Here is a 22,605-nt window from a genome sequence, read left to right as displayed (position 1 = left end):
TTTATTTTATTATATTTTTGACAATCTTTACATAGTTAATTAGGGTAAAAAAAAGGTTCCAGGGCTATAGGGAGGTGGGTAAGACTATTATTTCCATATTATTTCCTTCATGTTTAAAGGGGGGTATTAAGGGAGAAGGCCCACCCAATTTCCCACCCTCCCCAGGTCCCGGATGTGGGGCATGCTCTGAGGTTCTTGCTCAAGTGGTTTTGATAGTTGACCAGTTATGAATCGCTGCCAATCTCGCCACTCCAAGCACAACGAGGTCGTTGAAGAATGCACTGATTGACATAGTCCATCATAGAGTCTCCGTTAGCCCCATATTTCACTGCCAACATATAGCTGAAATGGTTGATTGACCTGTTCTGTCCTCTGTCTTTTCTTGGTTAGGATTCTGAGTCCAGCATTTCGATTGGGGAGATCCCCAAAGAAACTTTGTCTGAGGTCTTCCCAGGCCAGATTCTTGTATGTACTAGCAAGTACAGGGCCCGGCACAGTCCACCGCCCAGATCAGCTGGTGGTTGCAATTGCTGGGTTGGTTCTGTTTCCAGCCCTATCTTCTTCCAATGGAACCAATGGGTGTTGCAGTCCAGTCAGGTTCTGCCCAGCACATACTCGGAGCTCACATAAACCAGTGGGAGCTGCAGTCTAGTTGGAGCGACCCACAATAACCCCCACCAGGCCTGCCCCCTACCCTGGTTTGCCACTATGTATAGCAGACTAGTCCAGTCTGTCCCACACCCCATTTGGCTCTCATACGTGTCAATGGGTATTAAAGCTTTATTCCATCTAACCAGCTCCACTGTGCAGCCCACACAGATGTTGTTGGGTGCTTCTCTGTCTAGCCACCCCAGCCCCTGTCCTAGTTGTCGTGCCCTCCTGTGGTAGTGGTAATACAAGAGGGAGGAGCCCACTGTTTCCCTCCCAGGTCTCTCCCACTCCCGGATTATGCACTCTTCAGGTAGTTCTGTGGTTTGACTTGACAGAATTAGCCCCAAGTGCCAGCTTCTGCCAGCTGATGCTGCGGCTAAACCCAAACAACCCTCAACCACTCTAATTTTGTTTGTACCAGTAGGAATAATCATCCTTGCCTGGCTTTTCCCTGATCTGGTCTACATGAGGCCCATAGGTGTTGTAACCCTGCTTGATCTGGTCTGCCCCATCCCAGCTCACGCTCTCCAGTGGGAGTAGCTGTCCAGCAAGGGAAACACACACTGTGTTCCCCTGCCGCCCTTCCTTGCCAATTCTCCTTCCGGTCCTTCCACAAAGCACAGTACAGCCTCCTGGTACTGTCATGCTTGCAGTGCGCGTGCTTTGCAAGATCTGGTCGCATTGTCTTGTAGGTGCAAAGAGAAGCTACCTTTCAGGCACAAGCCAGGGCTGAAGCGCCCCAACTTCCTGAATGGCCAGCACTGGGTGTTCCTGAGACCAGGTCCCGAGAGCAGTTTTCCACCTGGGAGTCACCGCAAAGTCCCAGGGGCTCTGAAGGCACAGCCTGGAGAGGTGAAGGCCAGCCTGACCCCACACCCCTTGGCTCTCTACCCGGATCTCAGAGGAACCATGCCTGCAGAGGTGATATGTCCCAAGGCTTGTGGGAGAACAGCTTCCCTGGGGTCCTGCAAAACGGTGTCTTCCTGGGGGCAGGGAAGGGCAGTCCCAGGAGCCCCTGTGCAGCAGCACTCACACACAGTCATACAGCTGAAGTTTGCTCCAGTAATGCCTTTTCACCAAGATAAAGCCAATAATGTGGTCATTCCCATCTTCATGGCTTAAGGGCTCAGCCTCTCGCCTGCCTCTCCCCTCTGCTCTGAGCTCCTGCTGTTCAGTACCAGCTTGTCTGATTCAGGTCTTTGTTCTTGTGCCTCCAGCACCTGCTCCCAGGTGGCTTGGCTGCTTCACATGTGTCCTTCCCTGCCCCTTACCCATGCCCTCTTCCTCATCCCAGTACTAGTCACCCCTGGGCTCCTCAGCAGTGGTTCTAGCTCCATTCAGTTGGTCTCTGGTGAGGGTCCTTGGGCACAGGTGCATCTGGAAGGCCAAAGAGGAAGTAGGGTACCAGAACTTTCTTTCCTAACAGCTCAAATCTGGAGGGAAGGAAGTACAACCCACGGACCTGCCTTAACCTCCTCTAAGGGCAGCACCCCAATGACCCATTCACTAGACCCGGCCTCCAAGGAGGTGCACCTCTTCCACACAACAACCCCTCTGGGGAGCCAGGCAACCAACACACAGACAGGTGGGCTGCAAGCCACATCCAAACCTTGGCCTCCTGTCAGGCTGTCTTCTGTCTGTAGCTCCTTTTACAGGTGCTGGAAGTGCTGGATCCTGAGAGGAAGCTTGAGGACATGTGGGCTTCTTGTGAGGATGCCAGCAAAAGAGCAGAGCAACCCAGAAAACTTCTAAAGAAACGCTCCACCAAAGTCCACCCAGGAGCGTGAGTATCTTTCTTATAACCCCTCGCGCATGGCAATCACTTGGTGGAACATTCCAGGAGTGACTTCTCGAAGGGACTCCTTGTTAGTCACTTTCTTAAGTTTCTGAGAAGGAGCCAGGCAAGTCCTGGGTTCTGCACTGAGCAGCACTTTCATCTGAAAATGGACTGATTCGTTTAGCAGCTGCACGCACATGGGTGCTGTGTGACTTTTATTCGGCAAGGGGAGAATAACCAAGAACCTGATCAACTGGTCTTAATTGTTCTTTGAATGATCTATAGAAGAAACTGCTTTTTTCCAACATGATTTTGAGGCTGCTAACGGGTTGAATTAAAAAGAAAAAAATGGAAGGAAGGCTAGCAGATGAATACAGGAACCTGGGAATTATAAGAGAATACTGGCAACATTTGATTTTAAGCATCACTGTACATTTACTTGCTGGTCTTTGGAACTGAGAATTTGGTTTGGAATTCCCACTCACTTTTCTTGCCGAAACACATCAGGAATCGATCTTCCCAAAACATTTTAGTGCAATAGGGATAGCTTTCTTTTGAGTCACATTCTTGCTTCTGATGAACTCATGTGTGTATGCCATGGTCAGTACACTTGACGTGAAATGTTTTGAGGTGCACATTGGACTTTTAAAATCCAGTGGTCTCCTTGTGGGTGCTGCTGAGTGAGGTCCCACCCACCATACCTGGCTCATCTCCAGGGGTGTGGACAATGGTCGGTGTGCTTGGCAGTGGAGAACTCTGTGAATCCCATGAGTTACTCATGAGCAGGTGAATTAGAGGGGAAGCTACTGCACCAAGTTGTGTTTGTGTATTGGGGTGAGACATGAAGTGACAGCAGCCGTCTGGTTGTGACACCCTAGCCCTTTAGGCTACTCCCTGGGAGGTGTGGGAAGAGTAAGTTGGCATTCCCCTGGCAGGTCGGGCCTCCTTCTCCTTGGGAACAAGAAGGCTCTTGGGAAGCATGTGTTCTCTTTGCCTCTCCATCCTAGCAAGGTACCCACCCTGACTCTGGGTGTTGCTCAGAACCTGAATGTGGAACATAGAGGTTGTTCTGTTGTGAGTGTCTGTGACATAAAGGGCCATTTGTGCATAGGAGGCTCTGCCTTTCACTTTGGTTAACTGCAAACATCTCTAAGTGGAACAATTATAAGTGAATGGGTTATCTATTGGAGAGGGGAAGAGGCAGAAGCTGGTGTTGTGGTGTAGCTGCTGCTTGCAGTGCTGGCACCCCACATGCCCTTCTGATCCAGCACTCAGCTGATGCACCTGGGAAAGCAGTAAGTTTAGCCCATGTATCTGGGCCCCTGCGCCCATGTGGGAGACCAGATGGAGTTCCTCACTTCTGGCTTCAGCCTGGCCTACTCATGATCACTGAGATTTAGGGAGCAAAACAGGAAATGAAAGATCTGCTCTCTCCTGAATAAGTCTTTTAAAAAAAACAGCGGAGGGGAGGACGGGGGCTGGTGTGATGGCTTAATTGGCTAGTTCTCCACCTGTAAGTGCAGGCATCCCATATCAGCACCTGTTCATATCCTGGCTGCTCCACTTCCAATCCTGCTCCTTATTTATGACCTGGCAAAGCAGTGGAGGATGACTCAGAGCCTTGGTAACTTGTATTCATGTGGGAAACCTGGGGGAGGTTCCTAGCTTTGGATCAGTTCAGCTCTGACCATTGTGGCCGTTTGGGAGACTGAACCAGCAGGTGGAAGATTTTTCCCTCTCTCTCCTTCTCTCTGTAAATCTGTCTTTCCAATAAAAATAAATCTTTAGGGTAAAAGAGGAAGATGGTAAAAATATAAATGGAATTCACAATATCTCTATGTTGATAAAATTATATCATTAGTGTGTGTGATTATGTCCCAGTTGAGTTTTCCTATCAGCAGATGTGCACATAGTTTCCTGTGGTTTCTGTGACAGTTTAACACTCATTTGGTGGCTGAAAACAGCAGGGATTCATTTCTCCCAGTTGTGGAAGCCAGGCGTATGCCAGCAGGGCCTTTATGCTGGGTCTACAGTCTGCAGGGCCTCGCTCTTACCAGAGGTGCTGGGCAGAGCCCTTCCCTGCCTCCTCCAGCTGTTGGGGCAGTTGCCATCACTGGCCTGTGGGCACCTAAGCCTGCCCTCTCAGCATCCTCAAACCTCTGCATTGTCTGCTTCATGTGATCTGATCTTCCTCTCTCTTCTCAGGTCATGTGTGAGGGCACTGGAGGCACAGCCAGATACCCCAGGACAGTGCCACCATCTCAGGCCCCTCGCCTTAGTCACACTAGCAGAGATTCTTTTCAGATGAAGGGACGTTTCCGTGTCTCCTGGTTTAGCACTGGTCTCCTCGCTGCCTGTGTTACCTACCACAGGAGGTGGAGCTACCTCCCGTTTTGTACACTACACCGCTTACCTATGCAGCCTCTGCTCTCCTTTGGGGCAGAACTCCTGGAAAGAGGTACCCATGCTCCCTGCTTCCTTTTTTCTTCTCTTGAACTCACAGGAGTCCCTCCAGCATTCCATCAAACCTGCTTTCGATCAAGGGCACCGCTGCTCTCTATGTTACTCAACACTTCTCAGTGACCACTGCACGTGATGTGTCAGTAGCCATGGATACAATAGGTGATGGAAACTGGATTGAGTGCCAGGCATCAGGCTTTGGCCAGGCCCAGCCCCAGCTGTTGTGGGTATTTGGGGAGAGACCCAGCAGAGGGAAGATCCCTCTCTCTTTCTGTCTGTTTTTCTACTTTCAAATAAAATGAAAATAGATGTTTGAAAAAAGGATTTTACATTAAAAAAAAAAAGACTGTGATGTTTCTGTAAACTTTAAGCACAATAATTTGGGCTTTTACCTGGTACATATTTTAATAAATGGTACTTAGGATTTTAAATATCAACTTAAAATGGTAAAATGCTATACGTTTTGTTATAATTAATCATAATACATTTCTATGATATTGATATTGATTGTAGGAATGTACTCTTTGAAAGATCAAAATGTAATTTCTGTAGCTTGCAATGAACTGTTAGAAATCTATTGCTCCTTCATTCCTTCATTTTTTGTACATTTATTTATTTTTATTTGAAAGACAGAATTACAGAGAGTGAAGGAGATACAAACAGAGAGATCCTCCACCTGCTGGTTCACACCCCAAATGGCTGTAACAGCTGGAGCTGGGCCAGGTCAAAGTAAGGAGCCTGGAGCTTCTTCTGGGATTCCCACATGGATGTAGGGGCCCAATGACTTGGGCCATCTTCTTCCCAGGTACCTTAATAGGGAGCTGTACTGGAAGTGGAGCAGCAAGAACTCAAACCAGAGCCCACATGGGATGTTGATACCATAGATGAAAGTTTGACCTATACTATACACTGGCTCTTTCCTTCCTCCTCTCCTCTCCTCTCCTCTCCTCTCCTCTCCTCTCCTCTCCTCTCCTCTCCTCTCCTCTCCTCTCCTCTCTTCCAAAATGTATTTATTTAAAAGGCAGACTAACACAGAGAGAAAGAGAAACAGAGAGCTCTTCCATTTGTTGGTTCACTTCCCAAGATTGCGCCAGGCTGAGTGAAGGAGCCTGGAACGCCTCTGGATCTTCCCTGTGTAGCAGGGGCCCAAGCATTTGGACCATGTTTCACTGCCTCCTAGGTGGATTAGCAGGGAGCCAAGTCAGAAATAGAGCCTCTGGGACTTGAATCAGCACTGTTATGGACTGCCAGGATTGCAGGCAGCGGCTTAATTAGCTATTCCACAACGCCAGTTCCAGAACTATTGCTGGATGCTCTGCTTTCCCCACAATGCTGTTTGCAATCTACTTGGATTGACTGTACTTCATACAGTCACACTTGGATGATCTCATTATCCCCAGTTCCAAGAAGACTCCTGCGTCACATTCAGGCCAGTGGTTCCATGAAGAAAAATCAAGTGAGGTGGAGTCGCTCCATGATGACAGACCTCTTCTTCAGGAAAGCGCCCGCCAAGGGGTCAGTGACTTCTGCAACTGGCTTGCTACTTTGGTAAGTTAGCAGCAATACCCTCCCCCACCCTGATGTTTTCTAAAAATGTATACATTTGTTTACTTGAAAACTATGGAGAGAGAGGGAGAGAGAGGGAGAGAGAGAGAATATCTTTCATTTGTTAGTTCACTCCCCAAATGACTACAACAGCTGGAGCAGTGCCAAGCTGAAGCCACAAGGTTGGACCTCTATCCAGATTTCCCATGTGAGTGGCAGGGGCCCAAGCACCTGGGCCATCTTGTGTTGCTTTTCCAAGTATATTAGCAGGGAGCTGGATCAGAAGTACAGCTAGCACTGGCACTCATATAGGATGCCAACATCATAGTCTGCGACTCAACCTGTTTTGGTAAAATACTGGCCCCTTGACCCTACATTTCAGAGTCATGTTCAAATTACTTTTATTAAAAATAGAGTTGGGGTGGACGTTCGATCAAGTGGTTGTACCAATGACTGGGGATGCCTATATTCTGTATCAATGTGTCAACATTCAAGTTCCTGCTCCACTTCCAGTTCCAAACTCCTGCTAATATGCACCCAGGGAGGCAACAGGTGACAGCTCAAGTACTTTGGATCTCTGCCACCCACATGGAAGACTCAGACTGAGTTCTGGGCTCCTGCTCTTGGCCTAGCCCAACCCTTGGCTATTGCATCTTTTGAAGGAGTGAACCAGTGGATTCATGGTCCCTACGTCCATACCTCTTGTCTCTGTGTCTGTATCTCTTGTCCCTGCCTCTCTCAAGTAAATAAAAAGAAAGACATTTTTAAAAGTTTGAATAAAAGCTAAATCAAATTAAAAAATAAGCAGAATCAGTTTCTCTGCTTAGAGACATTTCTGGTAGACAAAATTTCTGGAAAATGTGTAAGCTTACAGTCAGTTTGAATTGATATCTCATATGACTGCTGTTATTCCATATTTTTATTTTGCATGTCAGTGTTAGGAATTTCTTGCCTGTTTGCTTTTTCCCTTCTCCAACCCCTTTTCTCTCAGTCATGTTCGTCTGTGAGCACTTAGTATGCTACACCTGACTGTAACTGTCACTAATAGTTGTTCTGACTTGAAGAGACTTCTGAGTCAATTGTCAGGGTCTTTCCTGGCCCTCCTTCCAGAAGCCTGTTTGGTGCACATTCCTGTTCCTGCAGCTTTGTGGATGTCAAGCTTCCCCATGCTTTTCCTGGATTTAAGACTCTCTGGGACCTGCATTCCTTGGATGCCAGTGTTTTTAGTGTGTTAGTCAATACATCACTTAGGACTGTTTAGTTAGCAAGTGCCTGGAGTATAATCCAGACTGTTATAACAGGGAAAGGAGAGTCATCCAGAAATACTGGGCACTTCAGGCATAGCTGGATCTAGTTGCTGGATTTTTAGGTGCTGTCTTGTCTCTTGCCTACTCTCCTGCATCTGACTTTTTTTTAGGCAGTCTTTCTCCAAGAGAGGCCAACAATAGGCACTTAATTCTCAAGCTTACATCCTTCCAGTATGAAATCTTAGCGGGAAGAGTGTAATATTTTTTCCAGTAGGAAAAAGGCCAGGACTACTTTAACTGGACTAATGTGGGTCACGTGTGTGTACCTGAAATAACAACTTTGATTAAGAAGGTAGAGTATGCCTATGATCTAATCTTAAAGCCCAGAGATGAGGCTGTCCAGGAACAAGCTGATGGAGGGGAAGGGAGGAGGATCCCCAGTGGGCCCTTGGAGGAAGCACCTGCTGGACAGGGCAGGTGCTGTCTCCTGAACCTGTTGTCTGAACCACTGCTGGATTATCTTCCAGCTGCATTGGGTTTCCCTGATTCCCAGCCCTTCTGTGTCTCTGTCCACACTCTGGAACTTCTACCGCTACTAATCTGCTGCCTTATAGCTGGCCTTATTTGCAGTCCCTCATGGCCGAGATTTTGTCTTTATCTCCATTCCACAGCCTCACTCCCTAACACACCACCCTGTGAGATGTTCACAACACTGGCATCTCCTTTTCTTTCCATGCTACTTATTTACTTTGTTTAAAACTTTTTTCATTTTTTATTATATTTTTGACAATCTTTACATAGTTAATTAGAGTAAAAAGGTTCAAGGGCTATAGGGAAGTGGGTAAGACTCATTTCCATATTGTTTCCTTCATGTATCTGAGGTAAAGGGGGATATTAAGGGAGAAGCTCCACCCAGTTTCCCACCCACCCCAGGTCCCAGATGTGGGGCATGCTCCGAGATTCTTGCATGATGGTTCACCAGCCATGAATTGCTGCCATTCTTGTCACTCCAAGCACGATGAGCTCGTTGAAGAATCCACTGATTGACATAGTCCATCATAGAGTTTCCGTTTGCCCAGCTCTTCACTGCCAACATATAGCGGAGGTGGTTGATTGACTTGTTCTGTCCTCTGTGTTTTCATGGTTAGGACTCCAAGTCCGGCAGTTCAAATTGGGGAAATCCCCAAAGAAACTTTGTCTGAGGTGTTCCCAGACCAGATTCTTGTATGTACTAGCAAGTACGGGGCCCGGCACAGTCTATTGCCCAGATCAGCTGGTGGTTGCAATTGCTGAGTTGGTTCTGTTTCCAGCCCCGACTTCCATGGAACCAATGGGTGTTGCAGTCCAGCCTGGTTCTGCCCAGCACATACTCGGCCCTCACATCAACCAGTGGGAGCTGCAGCCTAGTCAGAGTGACCCACAATAACCCCCACCAGGTCCGCCCCATACCTTGGTTTGCCACTATGTGTACAGAAGACTAGTCCAGTCTGTCCCACACCCCATTTGGCTCTCATACATGTCAATGGGTATTGAAGCTTAGTTCCATCTAACTATCTCCACTATGCAGCCCTCACGGATGTTGTTGAGTGCCTCTCGGTCTAGCCACCCCAGCCCCTGTCCTAGTGCCCTCCTGTGGGAGTGGTAACACAAGAGGGAGGAGCCCACTGTTTCCCTCCCAGGTCTCTCCCACTCCCGGATTATGCACTTTCCAGGTAGTTCTGTGGTTTGACTTGACAGAATTAGCCCCCAGTGCCGGCTTCTGCCAGCTGATGCTGCGGCTAAACCCAAATAACCCTTACCCACTCTAATTTTGTTTGCACCAGTGGGATCAATCAGCCCAGCCTCGCTTTTCCCTGATTTGGTCCACATGAGGCGCACAGGTGTTGTAGCCCTGGCTTAGACTGGTCTGCCCCATCCAAGCTCACGCTCTCCAGTGGGAGTAGCTATCCAGCAAGGGAACACCCCCCATATTCTCCTTGCTGGCTCCGCCCCCTCTCTTCCTGGTTCTCACGTGTGCTGGATGGGCACTGCAGTCACATCTGGTACAGGTAACCTCACCCTGGCATTCCGTATTGTGTACTGGTTTTTGTCGCTACTGAACCTGGCCCTACCCACACTCTGTTCTGGTGCTTGGATTCGCCAGAGAATGATGTGAACTGATTCAGCCTGGTCTGCCCCCAACCCATGCCAAATGTATGCCAGTGGGAAACTTTCCATGGCCTGTTCTGGGCTGTTTCCTATCATGCTTCTTCGCTGACCTGCAGGGACTGTGTCCTGCCAGAGGAGTTGCCCAGGCTCCTCCATCAGAATCCCTCCCAATGCCAGATTTCACGCATATCAGTGGGTCCATGAGCCAACCCTACTCAGTTCACCTCCTGTCCTAGCAGGAACAGTGATTTGTTTTTTATGTCATTCATTCTGCTGGCTCTGTGTTTGCTTCCTCATTCTTTCAGCTTAGCTTTGACCCTGCTTGATCCCTTATGCCCTGTCTCCAGTTGATGACTCTCCTCTATTAATCTCCCTCTAACTTCAGCTCCAGCTGACTGCACATTTTTCTCTGTGTTCCTCAATTTCTAATGTTCCAAGTTAAGGCTCTGTCAAGTCCAATTTATCTTTTGCCGTTAAAATCATATCACAGGTCGACTGGTAGCCTATGGAGTGGCCGCAGTTAATGTGCCCAGCTCAGCTCCACCCACCTGTGGCTGTGGGAGGAAGTGAGGTTCACCAAAAATGTCACCATCAACTTGAGCCCTAGCTAGGGTGGCTTTGCTTGAAGGACTGTTAGCAGAGCAAATGCCAACACATCTAGATGTGTCAGGAAATTACTCCTGGGTATGTCATTGCTATGAAGCGCTGGTAAAGTTTGTTTTTGATCAGGCTGGTTTTCCCACAGGGACTTCCAACTTCCCGCAAATCCTAACCTGTCTTTTAGCATACTGATTTGTCTCTGTGGACCCCAAAGCCTTCTTGCCTCCAGTGGATGCTGACTAAACATTTTCTGCCCTTTCCTGCAAACAAATCATCCAGCAATGGCCTGTATCTCCCTTAGAGGAGAGAAGAAAGCAAGCAGCATTTCACCATTTGTCCTTGATTCACATAATGGGTATTTTTCCAGGGAAATCTGAACATTGATGAAGAGTTCATCCTGAAACAGTTTGACCTTGACATTCTGAGCAGGCCACGTTCAGATGTGCTCCGTGTGATGAGGCCAAGCCAGGTTCCCCCGGAGCTGCGGTGTCGTGTCAGCCTGAGGAAGGGGCCACAGCCAGAACTCTTTCAGAAGCCAAATGAGAAGAGGAAACCCCCAAAGGCCCAGGTGATTATAGAAGAGGATTAGACTATCAAAGAAAATTAAAATGAAATAATGTCTTAAATGCTCATATTCTGGTTTCAGGGAGCACTGGCTTTTTAAAGTACAATTCTTGGTTTTTTTTTTTTTTTCATTTGTTCAGTGAATGAATGTTTAAGACATAGGCCAAAGTCAGCTATGCAAGCAAGTCAGTGTCATTCAGAATTACTATGAGTGTCAGACAGTCAGTTCTTAGAGACCATCTTTTTATATGTTTCTTATGTTGAAACTAGCTAGCAGCTAGTGGAAATATACATGAATGCTTATGACTCATGAACAAGAGTAAAATTAATTAACACAATAATTGATAATGCTGCTGATTTTATGTCCAAAGAATTGGTAGCCTTGTTGATCGTATGCAATTATCCCTGACCACATGACTTGTGTGACTGTTAACAAATTGCTCTGTTTCCTCATGTGAGGTTGCTGTGAAGATGGCAAGACAAGGGAACAGAGAGGTAGCTCGGCTTGCTGGTTCCCAAGGGCAGCCGAGTGGTCTCCGGAGTGCTTCTGAGTGATGCTGTGTGCTGTGCATGTGTAAATATATGCTTGTAGACACACAGATTGTGACGATCAATAACAAGACTTTAGCACCCACGTTAGGGGCAGAAAGGGGAATTCCCTTCTCTTCAGTAGCAAACCACAATGATTTCTAATTATTATCCTCTGCCACTTGTATGTTATCTTTGATACTAGGTTTCCAGTATTCTAGACACAATCCATTTTGTGCTCCACAGCTGAACTCAGTTGACTGATCCATGTCCCCAAATGTTCTGCTTTCATTCCTGACTGTTGCAGCAGGTTTGCGAAACTATGCCTCCCATCACTAGCACCGGCATTTTGGTTTTTCCAGTTGCCTTTCATCTTTGTAAGAAGTAAAAATGCCAAATGACAGTGGGCAGGCAATTATGTCCACCGTTCCTGAGGCCTAAACTCTTGCTTGTCCTGACCCTGAGTTAAGGCACATTGCTCAATTCTCTAGACTCACCAAGCATTGCACAAATGCTGCTTTGTGAACCATTGTGGTTATTTCCAAAACTGAACTTCTGACTGGCAGGTGGAGGGTCACTGTGCAAAAGTTCAAACTGTAGCTCTACATGGCGATGTTTTCTGGTTGCACCTCTCTCCAGCATGGACTTGCTAGTGATGAAGTCCTCCAGCTCTTATGTGGCTGGAATCATCCTTAGTGTACCTTCATCTTGGAAAGGTATTTGGGGATATTGCATTCTGGGTTTTTTGTACTCCAAAGATGTCTTCCACAGTCTTCTTAGGTCATTACTAACTTTGTTTTTATGTTTTTTGGGGGAGTCCTGGATAATTTAAGCTGTTCTCTTAGCCGCTGATTTTGAAAAGCTTGATTATGAAATACTTTGTGTATTCTTCATGTTGCTTATGTTTGGGATGAGTCTGTTTAACTGGTAGGCTTATACTTCTCACCAAATCTGAAAACACTTTGACCACTATTTCTTCAAAAATTTAATTTTCCTTTCAGCTCCTTGCCAGGACTCAAATTACAGTGTAACTGGGCTGCCTAACATTTTGTTAGAACTCATTTCAGTTCTGTAATCAACTTTTCGACACTATATAGTCTATTGTTAATTCCCTCCAGTATGTGTATTAATCTCATACTTCATAATTTTCACTTTTAGAAATTTGATGTGGGTCTATATTTTGTGTCTCTACTTAATCTTTTGAGCATAAAAAATATAGTTATAATAATTGCTTTGATGCTCTCATCTGATAATCCTGTCAGTTTCCATTATTGGTTTATCTCATTGATGTAGATCATGTTTATTTGCATACAAGTGTGTCTGATGATCTTTGAGTGGACAGTAGGCATTGTGAATTTTACCTTACTGGTGTTGGGTATTTTCATATTCCTGTAAATCTTCTTGAAACTATTTCTGGGATGAAATAGAGTTATTTGGAAAAGCTTGATCATTTTGGGCCTTTCTAAAATTTGCTGGGAAGGACTAGAGTAATATTCACTGTAGGAGTGATACTGAGGAAGACCCTTCCATGCTTTCTTCTTAATGCCTTGTGAATATTTAGGTTTTCTAGGAAGAAGAAGGCATTGTTCCTGGCCCTGTGTGTGTTCCAGACACATTTGCTTCTACTCTTTTGGTCTGTTTTTTCTCTGACCTTGGACAATCTTCCTCTGCTCCCCAGACAGAGGCAACCCTCCATAAACCTCTGGAGTCCTCTCTGCGAGCAGTTGTTTCCTCGCTGTTACTTGGTGCATCAAACTGCTCTGTCTTGGCCTCCCTGGACTCTTAGTTCTGTCTTTTCATGTTAGAGCCCAAGGCTCCTAGGTTCCTCCTCTTTGGATGTGACCTGGAACTTCAAGGCAGTAAGCTGGGACACTTTTGGAGCAAATCAATGACAATGGAAGACTCTTTCACATTTAAGGAGCTTACAGTGTGGTGGGAACAACTAAGTGGATAATTAACTACGGTAAGATGATGTTGTTTCGTGTACAAGATGTAGGAAGAAATATCAATTCTACCAGGCCTAAGTGGGGACAGTTTGTTATAGCCATCACAGAGGAAAGTTTGTACTGAATCTTGAAAGATGACTAGGAAAATGGAATGTTCCAGGACTTGACTTTTTCAGCGTGGCTTGGTGTGGACTCCATTCCTCTCTCCCAATGCCTTTCCCTTCTGTTTCTTTTCTCCCTGCCTTTAATTCAGTGGTCCACGACTGAGGATGATTTCATTCCCTCTTTCACAATGGGGGGTATTTGGCAATATCTGGTGATGACGTCTAGTTTCTAGAGGCCAGCGATGCTGCCAGTGTCTACAACATGCAGGACAACCACCCCTTTGCCCCCAAGAAAGTGTTACCACTCCCTAATGTCAATGGTGCCAACATTATGTTAAGAAATATTTGTTGAACACCTATTAAGTGCTAAGAATTGTTCTAGATATAGGGAGATGTACCCAGGGAAAAAAATCTCTAATGCTTAACAATTTAAAGAATGGAAAGAGACAGAAAAACAAGCAGAAAACATATAGCATATTAAATGGCGGTAAGTGATGTTATGAGAGTTAGGGCAAGAAGGCAAAAAGTATTGTGAGGGAGTTACAATTTCTGTATCAAATTGTGGGGAAAGATACTACTAAAAAGATGAGATGCATTAAGAGAGGGGATTGAGCTGTGTACAAGTCCTGGGAGAAGTGTTATAGCAAAGGGAACAATGGGTCAAAGGCCCTGGGACAGAGGTGTGACAGGTGGCTCTGGAAATAGCAAGGGGGTCTGTGTGCTTGGCATAGAGGGACTGAACCAAGGCCTTGGAGGAACTTGCTCCTGTTCTGCTTTTTTTTTTTAAAGATTTATTATTTTTTTTTATTGCAAAGTCAGATATACAGAGAGGAGGAGAGACAGAGAGCAAGATCTTCTGTCCAATGATTCACTCCCCAAGTGAGCCGCAAAGGCTGGTGCTGCGCCGATCTGAAGCTGGGAACCAGGAACCTCTTCCGGGTCTCCCACATGGGTGCAGGGTCCCAATGCATTGGGCCGTCCTCGACTGCTTTCCCAGGCCACAAGCAGGGAACTGGATGGGAAGTGGAGCTGCTGGGATTAGAACCGGCACCCATATGGGATCCCAGCACGTTCAAGGCGAGGACTTTAGCCACTAGATCACCATGCCGGGCCGCCTGTTCTGTTTTCTCTGTGGTCTTTGGCATCTGTTGCCTGAATCTAGAGTGCCCATGCATCCACTACTTAATTTAAACATTGAGTGAGGGGAGAAAGAGAAAGAATCTTTATGAGTTCATGTTTCTTTGTCCCACCCCATGATTAGATTATGTTTTGTGATGAGACAGAGTTTAGATGTTGCATCGGGTATGAACCAAAAAGAGGTTCTCTTTACATTCTTGATGCACTGCTGAGGAATGGGAGAAAGAAAGGAATGCAATCTGTCTCTTCTTTCTCTTTTCTTTCTGTCTTCCAATTAAAGAAACTGATATTGTTTAATAATTTTAAAAAGTAGTGTAGATTTATGAGGCTAAATATCATATGGGGCCCTTACCAAGTCTAATAATTTACTATTTTGGTTGATCACTGTTCAAGGTCATTACCCTTAGGTCAAGTATGTAATTTTTGTTTTTACATCAATTCTAGCTGCTTTACTCTATTCTTTCCTTCAATCTTCTTAACAGCATTAGGAGGGTAGTTATTATAATCTCCTCTTCACAAATGAGCGTTTTAATTAGCCTGCCCATTGGCTCACAACTGTAAAGGAAGAGAGAAGGCTGTGTTTGAACCAAGGTCTGTCTGAATCCAAAGGCCATGTTCCTAACTATCTTCTCAACCATGAACAGTTCATGTTTCCTTTGTAAAAGTGAAGTATGATGAAGCCTCATGAAATACCTTGGCAAAAACCAACCACAAACTCACAGTAATGATACTTCTTTCTTTCCAAAGCTAAACCTTAGATTTATTTTTTTTTTATTTATTTTTTTTTATAATCTATTTTATTGTGTTGTTGACAATCTTTACATAGTTAATTACAGTTAAAGAAAGAAAAAGAAAAGAAAGAAAGAAAAAAAAAAGGTTCAGGGGGATAGGGAAGTGGGTAATACTATTATGTCCACATTGTTTCCATCTTGTATCTGAGGTAAAGGGGGATATTGAGGGGGAAGCCCCACCCAGTTTCCCGCCCACCCCGAGTCCCGGATGTGGGGCATGCTCTGAGATATGTGCTCGAGTGGTGTTAATAGTTCTCCGGTTATAAATCACTGCCAGGTTCGCTCGATGAGGTCGTCCACTGATTGATATGGTCCATCATAAAGTCTCCGTTTGCCCCATATATCGCTGCCAACATATAGCTGAGATGAATGATTGATCTGCTCTGTCTTCTGTCTTTTCTTGATTAGAGTTCTGAGTCCAGCAGTTCGATTAGGGAGATCTCCAAAGAAACTCTGAGGTATTCCCAGACTAGTTTCTTGTATGCTCTAGCAAGCACAGGGCCCGGCACAGTCCATCACCACGATCAGCTGGTGGTTGCAATTGCTGGGTTGGTTCTGTTTTCAGTCCCGAGTTGCACTGGAGCCAATGGGTGTTGCAGTCCAGTCTGGTTCTGCCCAGCACGTACTCGGCCCTCACACAAACCAGTGGGAGCTGCAGCCTAGTCGGGGTGACCCACAATAACCCCCACCAGGCCCGCCCCCTACCCTGGTTTGCCAGTATGTGTAGCAGAAGACCAGTCTGTCCCCCATCCCGTTTGACTCTTGTACGTGTCAATGGGTATTAAAGCTTAGTTCTATCTAACCAACTCAACCATCCAGCCCTCACGGGTGTTGTTGAGTGCCTCTCTATCTAGCCATCCCAGCCCCCGTCCCAGTCTTCATGCCCTCCCACGGGAATAGTGACCCAAGAAGGGGGAACCCACTTTTTCCTTCCCAGGTCTCTCTGTCCCGGTTTATGCACTCTTTAGGTGGTTCTGTGATTTGACTTGACAGAATTGGTCCCCAGTGCCAGCTTCTGCGGCTATGTCCAAACATCCCTCACCCACTCTAATTTATGCTTGCACCAGCAGGAATAATCAGCCCAGCCTGGCTTTTCCCTGATCTAGTCCACATGCAGTGCACAGGCGTTGTAGCCTTGCATAGTCTAGTCTGTCTCTATCCCAGCCCACGCTCTCCAGTGGGAGTAGCTGTCCGGCGAGGGAACCAGCCCCTTAATCCCCCTCCGCCAGTTCTGCCCCTCCCTTCCTTCCTGGATCTCATGTGTGCTGGTTGGGTGCTGCATTCATATCCAGTACAGGCAACCACGCCCTGGCATTCCATAATGTGTACTGGTTTTGTCGCGACCAAACCCGGCTCATCCCACACTCTGATCTGGTGATCGGATTTGCCAGAGGATGACATGAACTGATTCAGCCTGGTCTGCTCCTGACCCATGCTGAATGTGTGCCAGTGGGAAACTTTCCATGGCCTATTCTGGGCTGTTTCCTATCATGCTTCTTGCGCTTACCTGCAGGGACTGTGTCCTGCCAGAGGAGTTGCCCAGGCTCCTCCATCAGATCCCCTCCCAAAGGCAGGTTTTGCGCAAACCTTAGATTTATTGAGTAAAAGCAATGACTCTGGAAACTCCGTTGCTTTCTGCAGAATCCTTGTAAGCCAAAGAGAGTGAAGATGAGGTATGGGGCATGGTACCTCAACACCAAGTTGTGGAAAAAGCATAGAGCAGATGAACCTTTGCTTGATCCCAAGGTCTCACAGCAAGCTCCAGATGAGAACTTGGAAAGGAAGCTGCAAGAGCAGGTATGTGTAAGAGCCGAGATCATCTGAACTCAAGATGATCCTATGCACCTGCCAGCCCATGCCAGTGCTAGAGTCCCTGGAGTAGTACAGAGGTTCCTGTAGGTACCTACCCCACGGAGTCAGCAATGAGAAAGCCACGTTGTGAGCTAGCTCTTGGCTTCAGGGTAGAGATCATGTCTCTAAGTGGGGCAGTGGTACTCCTCCCATGTGGATGCCAATTCAAGTCTTGGTTCCTCCACTTCTGGTCTACTTGCCTATTAACGAGTCTGGGAAAGTAGCATAAGAAGACCCAAGTGGTTGGGCCACTATATGGGAGACCCCCCCCAAAAAAAGTTGTTTTTTGATGTGGTCCACCCTGGATGTTGCAGCCATCTGGGAAGTCATCCAGCAGATGAAAGATCTCTTTCTCTTTCCATCTCTCTATAAATCTGCCTTTCAAATAAATAAAACAAATCTTTTTTTAAAAAAAGTAACAATGGTTCCTACAACTGGTATAGTAAAACCTGATTATCAGAGGTTTTAGGCACAGGAAGGATCCACAACAGGGACTTGCTCTGTAATGGTTTTGGATTCCTGTAGTGGTTATCACCTGGTGAATGGCTCCCCCTATGCGCTGCAAGTGGAACCTGGGGCCCTGGACCCCCCAAGCAATGAGCGAGGCACTGGTGCAGGGGGAGGCTGAAAAGGCACAGACACTGCAGTAACACGGCTTTCTTGCTGGGAACTCTCAAGCATTGACTCTTCTTGACTGACTTCATTTCAACTGTAAATAGTCTTAGAGTATTGAATTTCTTTTCTTTAAAAAAAAGATTTATTTTATTTTTATTGGAAAGGCAGATTTCCAGAGAGGAGGAGAGATAGAGAAAAAGATCTTCCCTCTCTAGTTCATTCCCCAAGTGACTGCAGTATTTGAAGCCATACCTATCTGAAACCAGAAGCCAGGAATTTCTTTGGGGTCTCCCATGCAGGCACTGGGTCCTAAGGCTTTGAGCCGTCCTCTAATGCTATCCCAGGCCACAAGCAGGAAGCTGGATGGGAACTGCAGGAGCTGGGACATGAACCAGTGCCCATATGGGATCCTACTGTATGCAAGGCGAATACTCAGCCACTGAGCCAGCGCATGGGGTCTAATATTGAATTTCAATTACAGAAGTTGGGACCACATGGTGGTTCAAACTGTTGCATCTCCAAAGGATGCATGAACAATGAGAAGATGTGATCGGATCAAGTCTTTTTTGACTGTCATGCCTCCTTCTGATTTGTAAATTGGCAGTGTGTTTTTAACCTGAAATAGCTCACCTTCCAGACATCCATGTCGACAACTCTTTAACTGCTAAAATATGTTTTTTGTCCTTGATGTGAGGGTGAGAAAAGGGGATAAAGGAGGGAGAGAAGGTTGGGCGTTTGGGAAGCCTTCCTCTTCATCAATTCCTGAGCAATATTTATGCACATCTTCCAAAGTGAGACGGAGGTGGTTTAAAATGAGGCGCTGTGTAAAGGGCTAAATTGTTGGGTGGGTGTGAGTCCCACCTCCCGATGGCCAACCAGTTTCCCTGACTCTTCCTGTAGGAAGAGCGGTTTGCAGAGCTCCAGGGAACAGCTGCCTTCCGGGACTTCATTCTCCGCCGGGGCTACAGGATGCCGAGCGTGAGTACAGGGCCCTGTTTGAGAGCCACCTTAGTCTAATTCCCCGGCAGGTGCACCACTCCTGCAGGCTCAGGCCCTGGCAAGGAAGAGAGAGGATGTGGTTTTGCCCTTTCTCCTACCTCTTTGGTCTCTGCTGCTCTCAAAGGGCCATCCCTCCCCCTATCCCACGCCCCAGGGACCTGCCCTTGGGCATGGCTTCCCTGGGACTGAACTGAAAGAGTGTGTGCCTTCAGCTGTAGACAAGGACTCTCAGGCAGGATTCCCTAGGAAATCTTTGTCCTTTACCTCCACGGCCAAGGACAAAGAGCACAAGGTATAGACTGAGAATTAAAGATTTCCATTAGCTTGGATACAAGGAGACCTCCAAGTTTTGAACAATAGATCCACTAGATATACTTAATATATTCATAATAGCTGCCTGATTTATATCGTGTATTTTTATACAATATGCTACATAGGATTGCATAGTATAGTTTTATATTTTATATGCTTAATATGTGAAATATACTTACATCACATGTTTTATGTTAATACATATATATATTATTCTGTTTTACATTATTGTGTGTTATGTGCATATGTATGAGTTGTTCAAAAAATTTCTGGAAATGTGTGTCATGAAAAAACTATGCACAGATTTAAAATATGTTTTTGTCTCCAACTAAGCTTACATTTTAATTGCATTTTTCCACAACCTTTCAAAGTACCCTCATCGTCTGTTTACACCTGAAGATATTGTGATCCTCTTCACATTTTGAGTGGTAGCACAATTTTGTTATTCATTTTGGGTTGTTTCTTATTGGTTGAATTCAGTCTGTCTATGGACACATCATCGAGTTTTGGGCTGGAGGAAGCAAGCCAAACACCTTGGTGAGCCTGATGTTAGCTGTGTTTACTACAGACAGCGTACCCTGGCCACAGCCAACTCCCCTGGGAGCACTGTCACTTGAGACCTGGCAGTGTATTGTTCCTGTGTTCTTAGCTCCCATCACCTCTGTTTTATCAATAAGATTTCATGCAAATGCTTATGCACACCTGCTCACAGTCATGACTTACATGCAGCTGTGCATAGTCATCCTCTCTCTTAAAACCCCTGGTGCAGGTGTGACTGTGCCTACCCGTGGGTAGGTGTTCCATGAGATGTCCCACTTGGTCATCCACCCACGGCTTCCTTCCCTGTGCTCTGTGTGTGGGTCCCAGGCCTTCAGCGAAAGTCATGATCAGGCTACACTGGGCTGCACAGGGTGGAGTTTGGGCACAAAGCAAGTGTGATTTCCACCTGAGTATTTCTGATCATTAGGACGCGCATGCCTCATGGCCAGCTCATCCACATAATTTTTGTGTTGTTGTACGAGGACGTGTGTCAGAGTGAGATTTTGAATCTGGGAATAGTGGTGATTTTTAAGAAGGACTGAACAATGTTTGCTTGTGTTTTTCAGTTCCTTGAGAAGATATATGCTGGGAAGAAAGGTAACTGTGGGACTCCCATAAAACCCAGTCAAGGCTAAAAGATTCTGAGCGAAACGATTAGGGCAAGTTTATTGACTACATACTTGGAGAGTGCTTTCTCTTGATTGAAAATGTAAATAGAATTTAGGATAAGTGTCCTATTGTGGAGGGACAATGTTGATTTGGCGACATCTGTAAATGTAATAATATCTAATACTTAACATAATTCCATATGGCTTTCTGTCTCATTTAATCAATATTTTATGTTTTTAGTAGCTAGAAATTAAATATTTACATGTAACCTTGCATTTTTGTATCAATTGAAATATTGGATAAGTATCAATTGCTTATAAAAACCAATAAAAATTAAATCAAAGCAGTTACCCTATTCTGCTTTTCCTGGCTATTATTTTCACTGGTTTTGAGCAAGTACTGTTCTTCCTCTTTCTTTACAATATCATATTCTTCCATTTTGAATTAAACTTACAGAGGTATTTTCTTCTTTGGGAGGGGCATGTTAGTTTTAATAGTAAATGTGTACCTGTGACATAAAGTCATAGGTTAGAAAGTTTAGTGACGTCTCAAGATGACACACACATATATATTACAGTATAAAGCTTTTTTGTTATTAAAAACTGTTATAAATTACATATATGCAATATATTATATTTATATATTTATATACAGTATAGATGTTTTGTTATTAAAAAGTGTTGTATGTTACATATTATGTTGTAATATATTATATTTAAATACATTTATAATATATTACAATATAAAGTTTTTTGTTATTAAAAAGTGTTGATGATCATGTTAGAAAAGTCACAAAATGTAGACTAGCAAAAGGAGTATAGAAAATACCAATAATTAGAGTCAGCAGTAATCACTCACAAGAATGAATCCTGGGCCCAGCGGCGTGGCCTAGTGGCTAAAGTCCTCGCCTTGAACGCACCAGGATCCCATATGGGTGCCGGTTCTAATCCCGGCAGCTCCACTTCCATCCAGCTCCCTGCTTGTGGCCTGGGAAAGCAGTCGAGGATGGCCTAATGCATTGGGACACTGCACCCGTGTGGGAGACCCGGAAGAGGTTCCTGGTTCCCAGCTTCAGATCGGCGCAGCACCAGTCTTTGCGGCTCACTTGGGGAGTGAATCATCAGTCGGAAGATCTTCCTCTCTGTCTCTCCTCCTGTGGGTATATCTGGCTGTAATAAAATGAATAAATCTTTAAAAAAAAAAAAGAATGAATCCTTCTGGATCATTCTCTATATAAAGAACACTCCAGATAATATAATCGAAAGGAATTTATTATAGGAATATTGGGTCCCACACATTATCTTTATGGATGGAGGACCAGATTGGGGCCCGGCGGCGTGGCCTAGCAGCTAAAGTCCTCGCCTTGAAAGCCCCGGGATCCCATATGGGCGCCGGTTCTAATCCCGGCAGCTCCACTTCCCATCCAGCTCCCTGCTTGTGGCCTGGGAAAGCAGTCGAGGACGGCCCAAAGCATTGGGATCCTGCACCCGTGTGGGAGATCCGGAAGAGGTTCCTGGTCCCGGCATCGGATCGGCGCATACCGGCCCGTTGTGGCTCACTTGGGGAGTGAAACATCGGATGGAAGATCTTCCTCTCTGTCTCTCCTCCTCTCTGTATATCCGCCTTTCCAATAACAATAAAATCTAAAAAAAAAAAAAAAAAAGAGGACCAGATTGGAGTTACCTTACTAAGAGCAGTGCTCAAACTCATGGCTCTTAACTGAGCTGGCACAAGCGTCTCCAGTGACAGCCTAAGCATGCACATGGTAACCACCATGGCAAGTGGTAGCCACTGGATGCTGGCTGCCACCTCCCTGCGCCACTCCCACTGCAGCCTCTGAAAGCAGGTGCAGCTGGGGGACGCAGGCTTGTGCCTCAGAGAGGAAAGTAGAGAACAGTGGTACATGGTGTTCTCAGCTTCTGCAGGATGATGAGCCCTTTGAATGCCCAAGGTCAATATAAACCATTTTAAATAACACACACACACACTTTCTGCAATGAATGCCACTATTTCTCCTATTATAGAAGACACAATCATTTCAAAAGAACCCAGTTCAAAGGAATGGAGTCCATTGTTAGGCCTGACTTCAAATACCAAATCCATAGAGGATGATCATTTTTCTTGGTCTGTCCTGATCCCATCTCAATCTTTCGTGTGCTGAATTGGGTCCATTGTAATGTA

The 22,605-nt window shown here is 45.7% G+C and overlaps 1 protein-coding gene across 1 annotated transcript in view; it reads left to right on the top strand.

The window, feature by feature from the left end:
- FAM47E (family with sequence similarity 47 member E) overlaps positions 1 to 20,673 on the top strand; it is a 39,041-nt gene extending 18,368 nt beyond the window's left edge. The window contains exons 4-10 of the mRNA XM_058666646.1: positions 1,344 to 1,572; positions 2,295 to 2,434; positions 6,289 to 6,436; positions 10,796 to 10,996; positions 17,140 to 17,295; positions 18,865 to 18,942; positions 20,382 to 20,673. Coding sequence (XP_058522629.1) covers positions 1,344 to 1,572; positions 2,295 to 2,434; positions 6,289 to 6,436; positions 10,796 to 10,996; positions 17,140 to 17,295; positions 18,865 to 18,942; positions 20,382 to 20,450 — 1,021 coding nt within the window. The 3' untranslated portion in view covers positions 20,451 to 20,673. The remainder of the gene's footprint in view (positions 1 to 1,343; positions 1,573 to 2,294; positions 2,435 to 6,288; positions 6,437 to 10,795; positions 10,997 to 17,139; positions 17,296 to 18,864; positions 18,943 to 20,381) is intronic.
- Positions 20,674 to 22,605: the final 1,932 nt, after the last annotated feature.

This window comes from Ochotona princeps, chromosome 7 (genome assembly GCF_030435755.1).
Source record: "Ochotona princeps isolate mOchPri1 chromosome 7, mOchPri1.hap1, whole genome shotgun sequence".
NCBI lineage: Eukaryota > Metazoa > Chordata > Mammalia > Lagomorpha > Ochotonidae > Ochotona > Ochotona princeps.
Note: the sequence above shows the minus strand (reverse complement) of the source record. Positions and strands in the feature narration are given on the sequence as shown.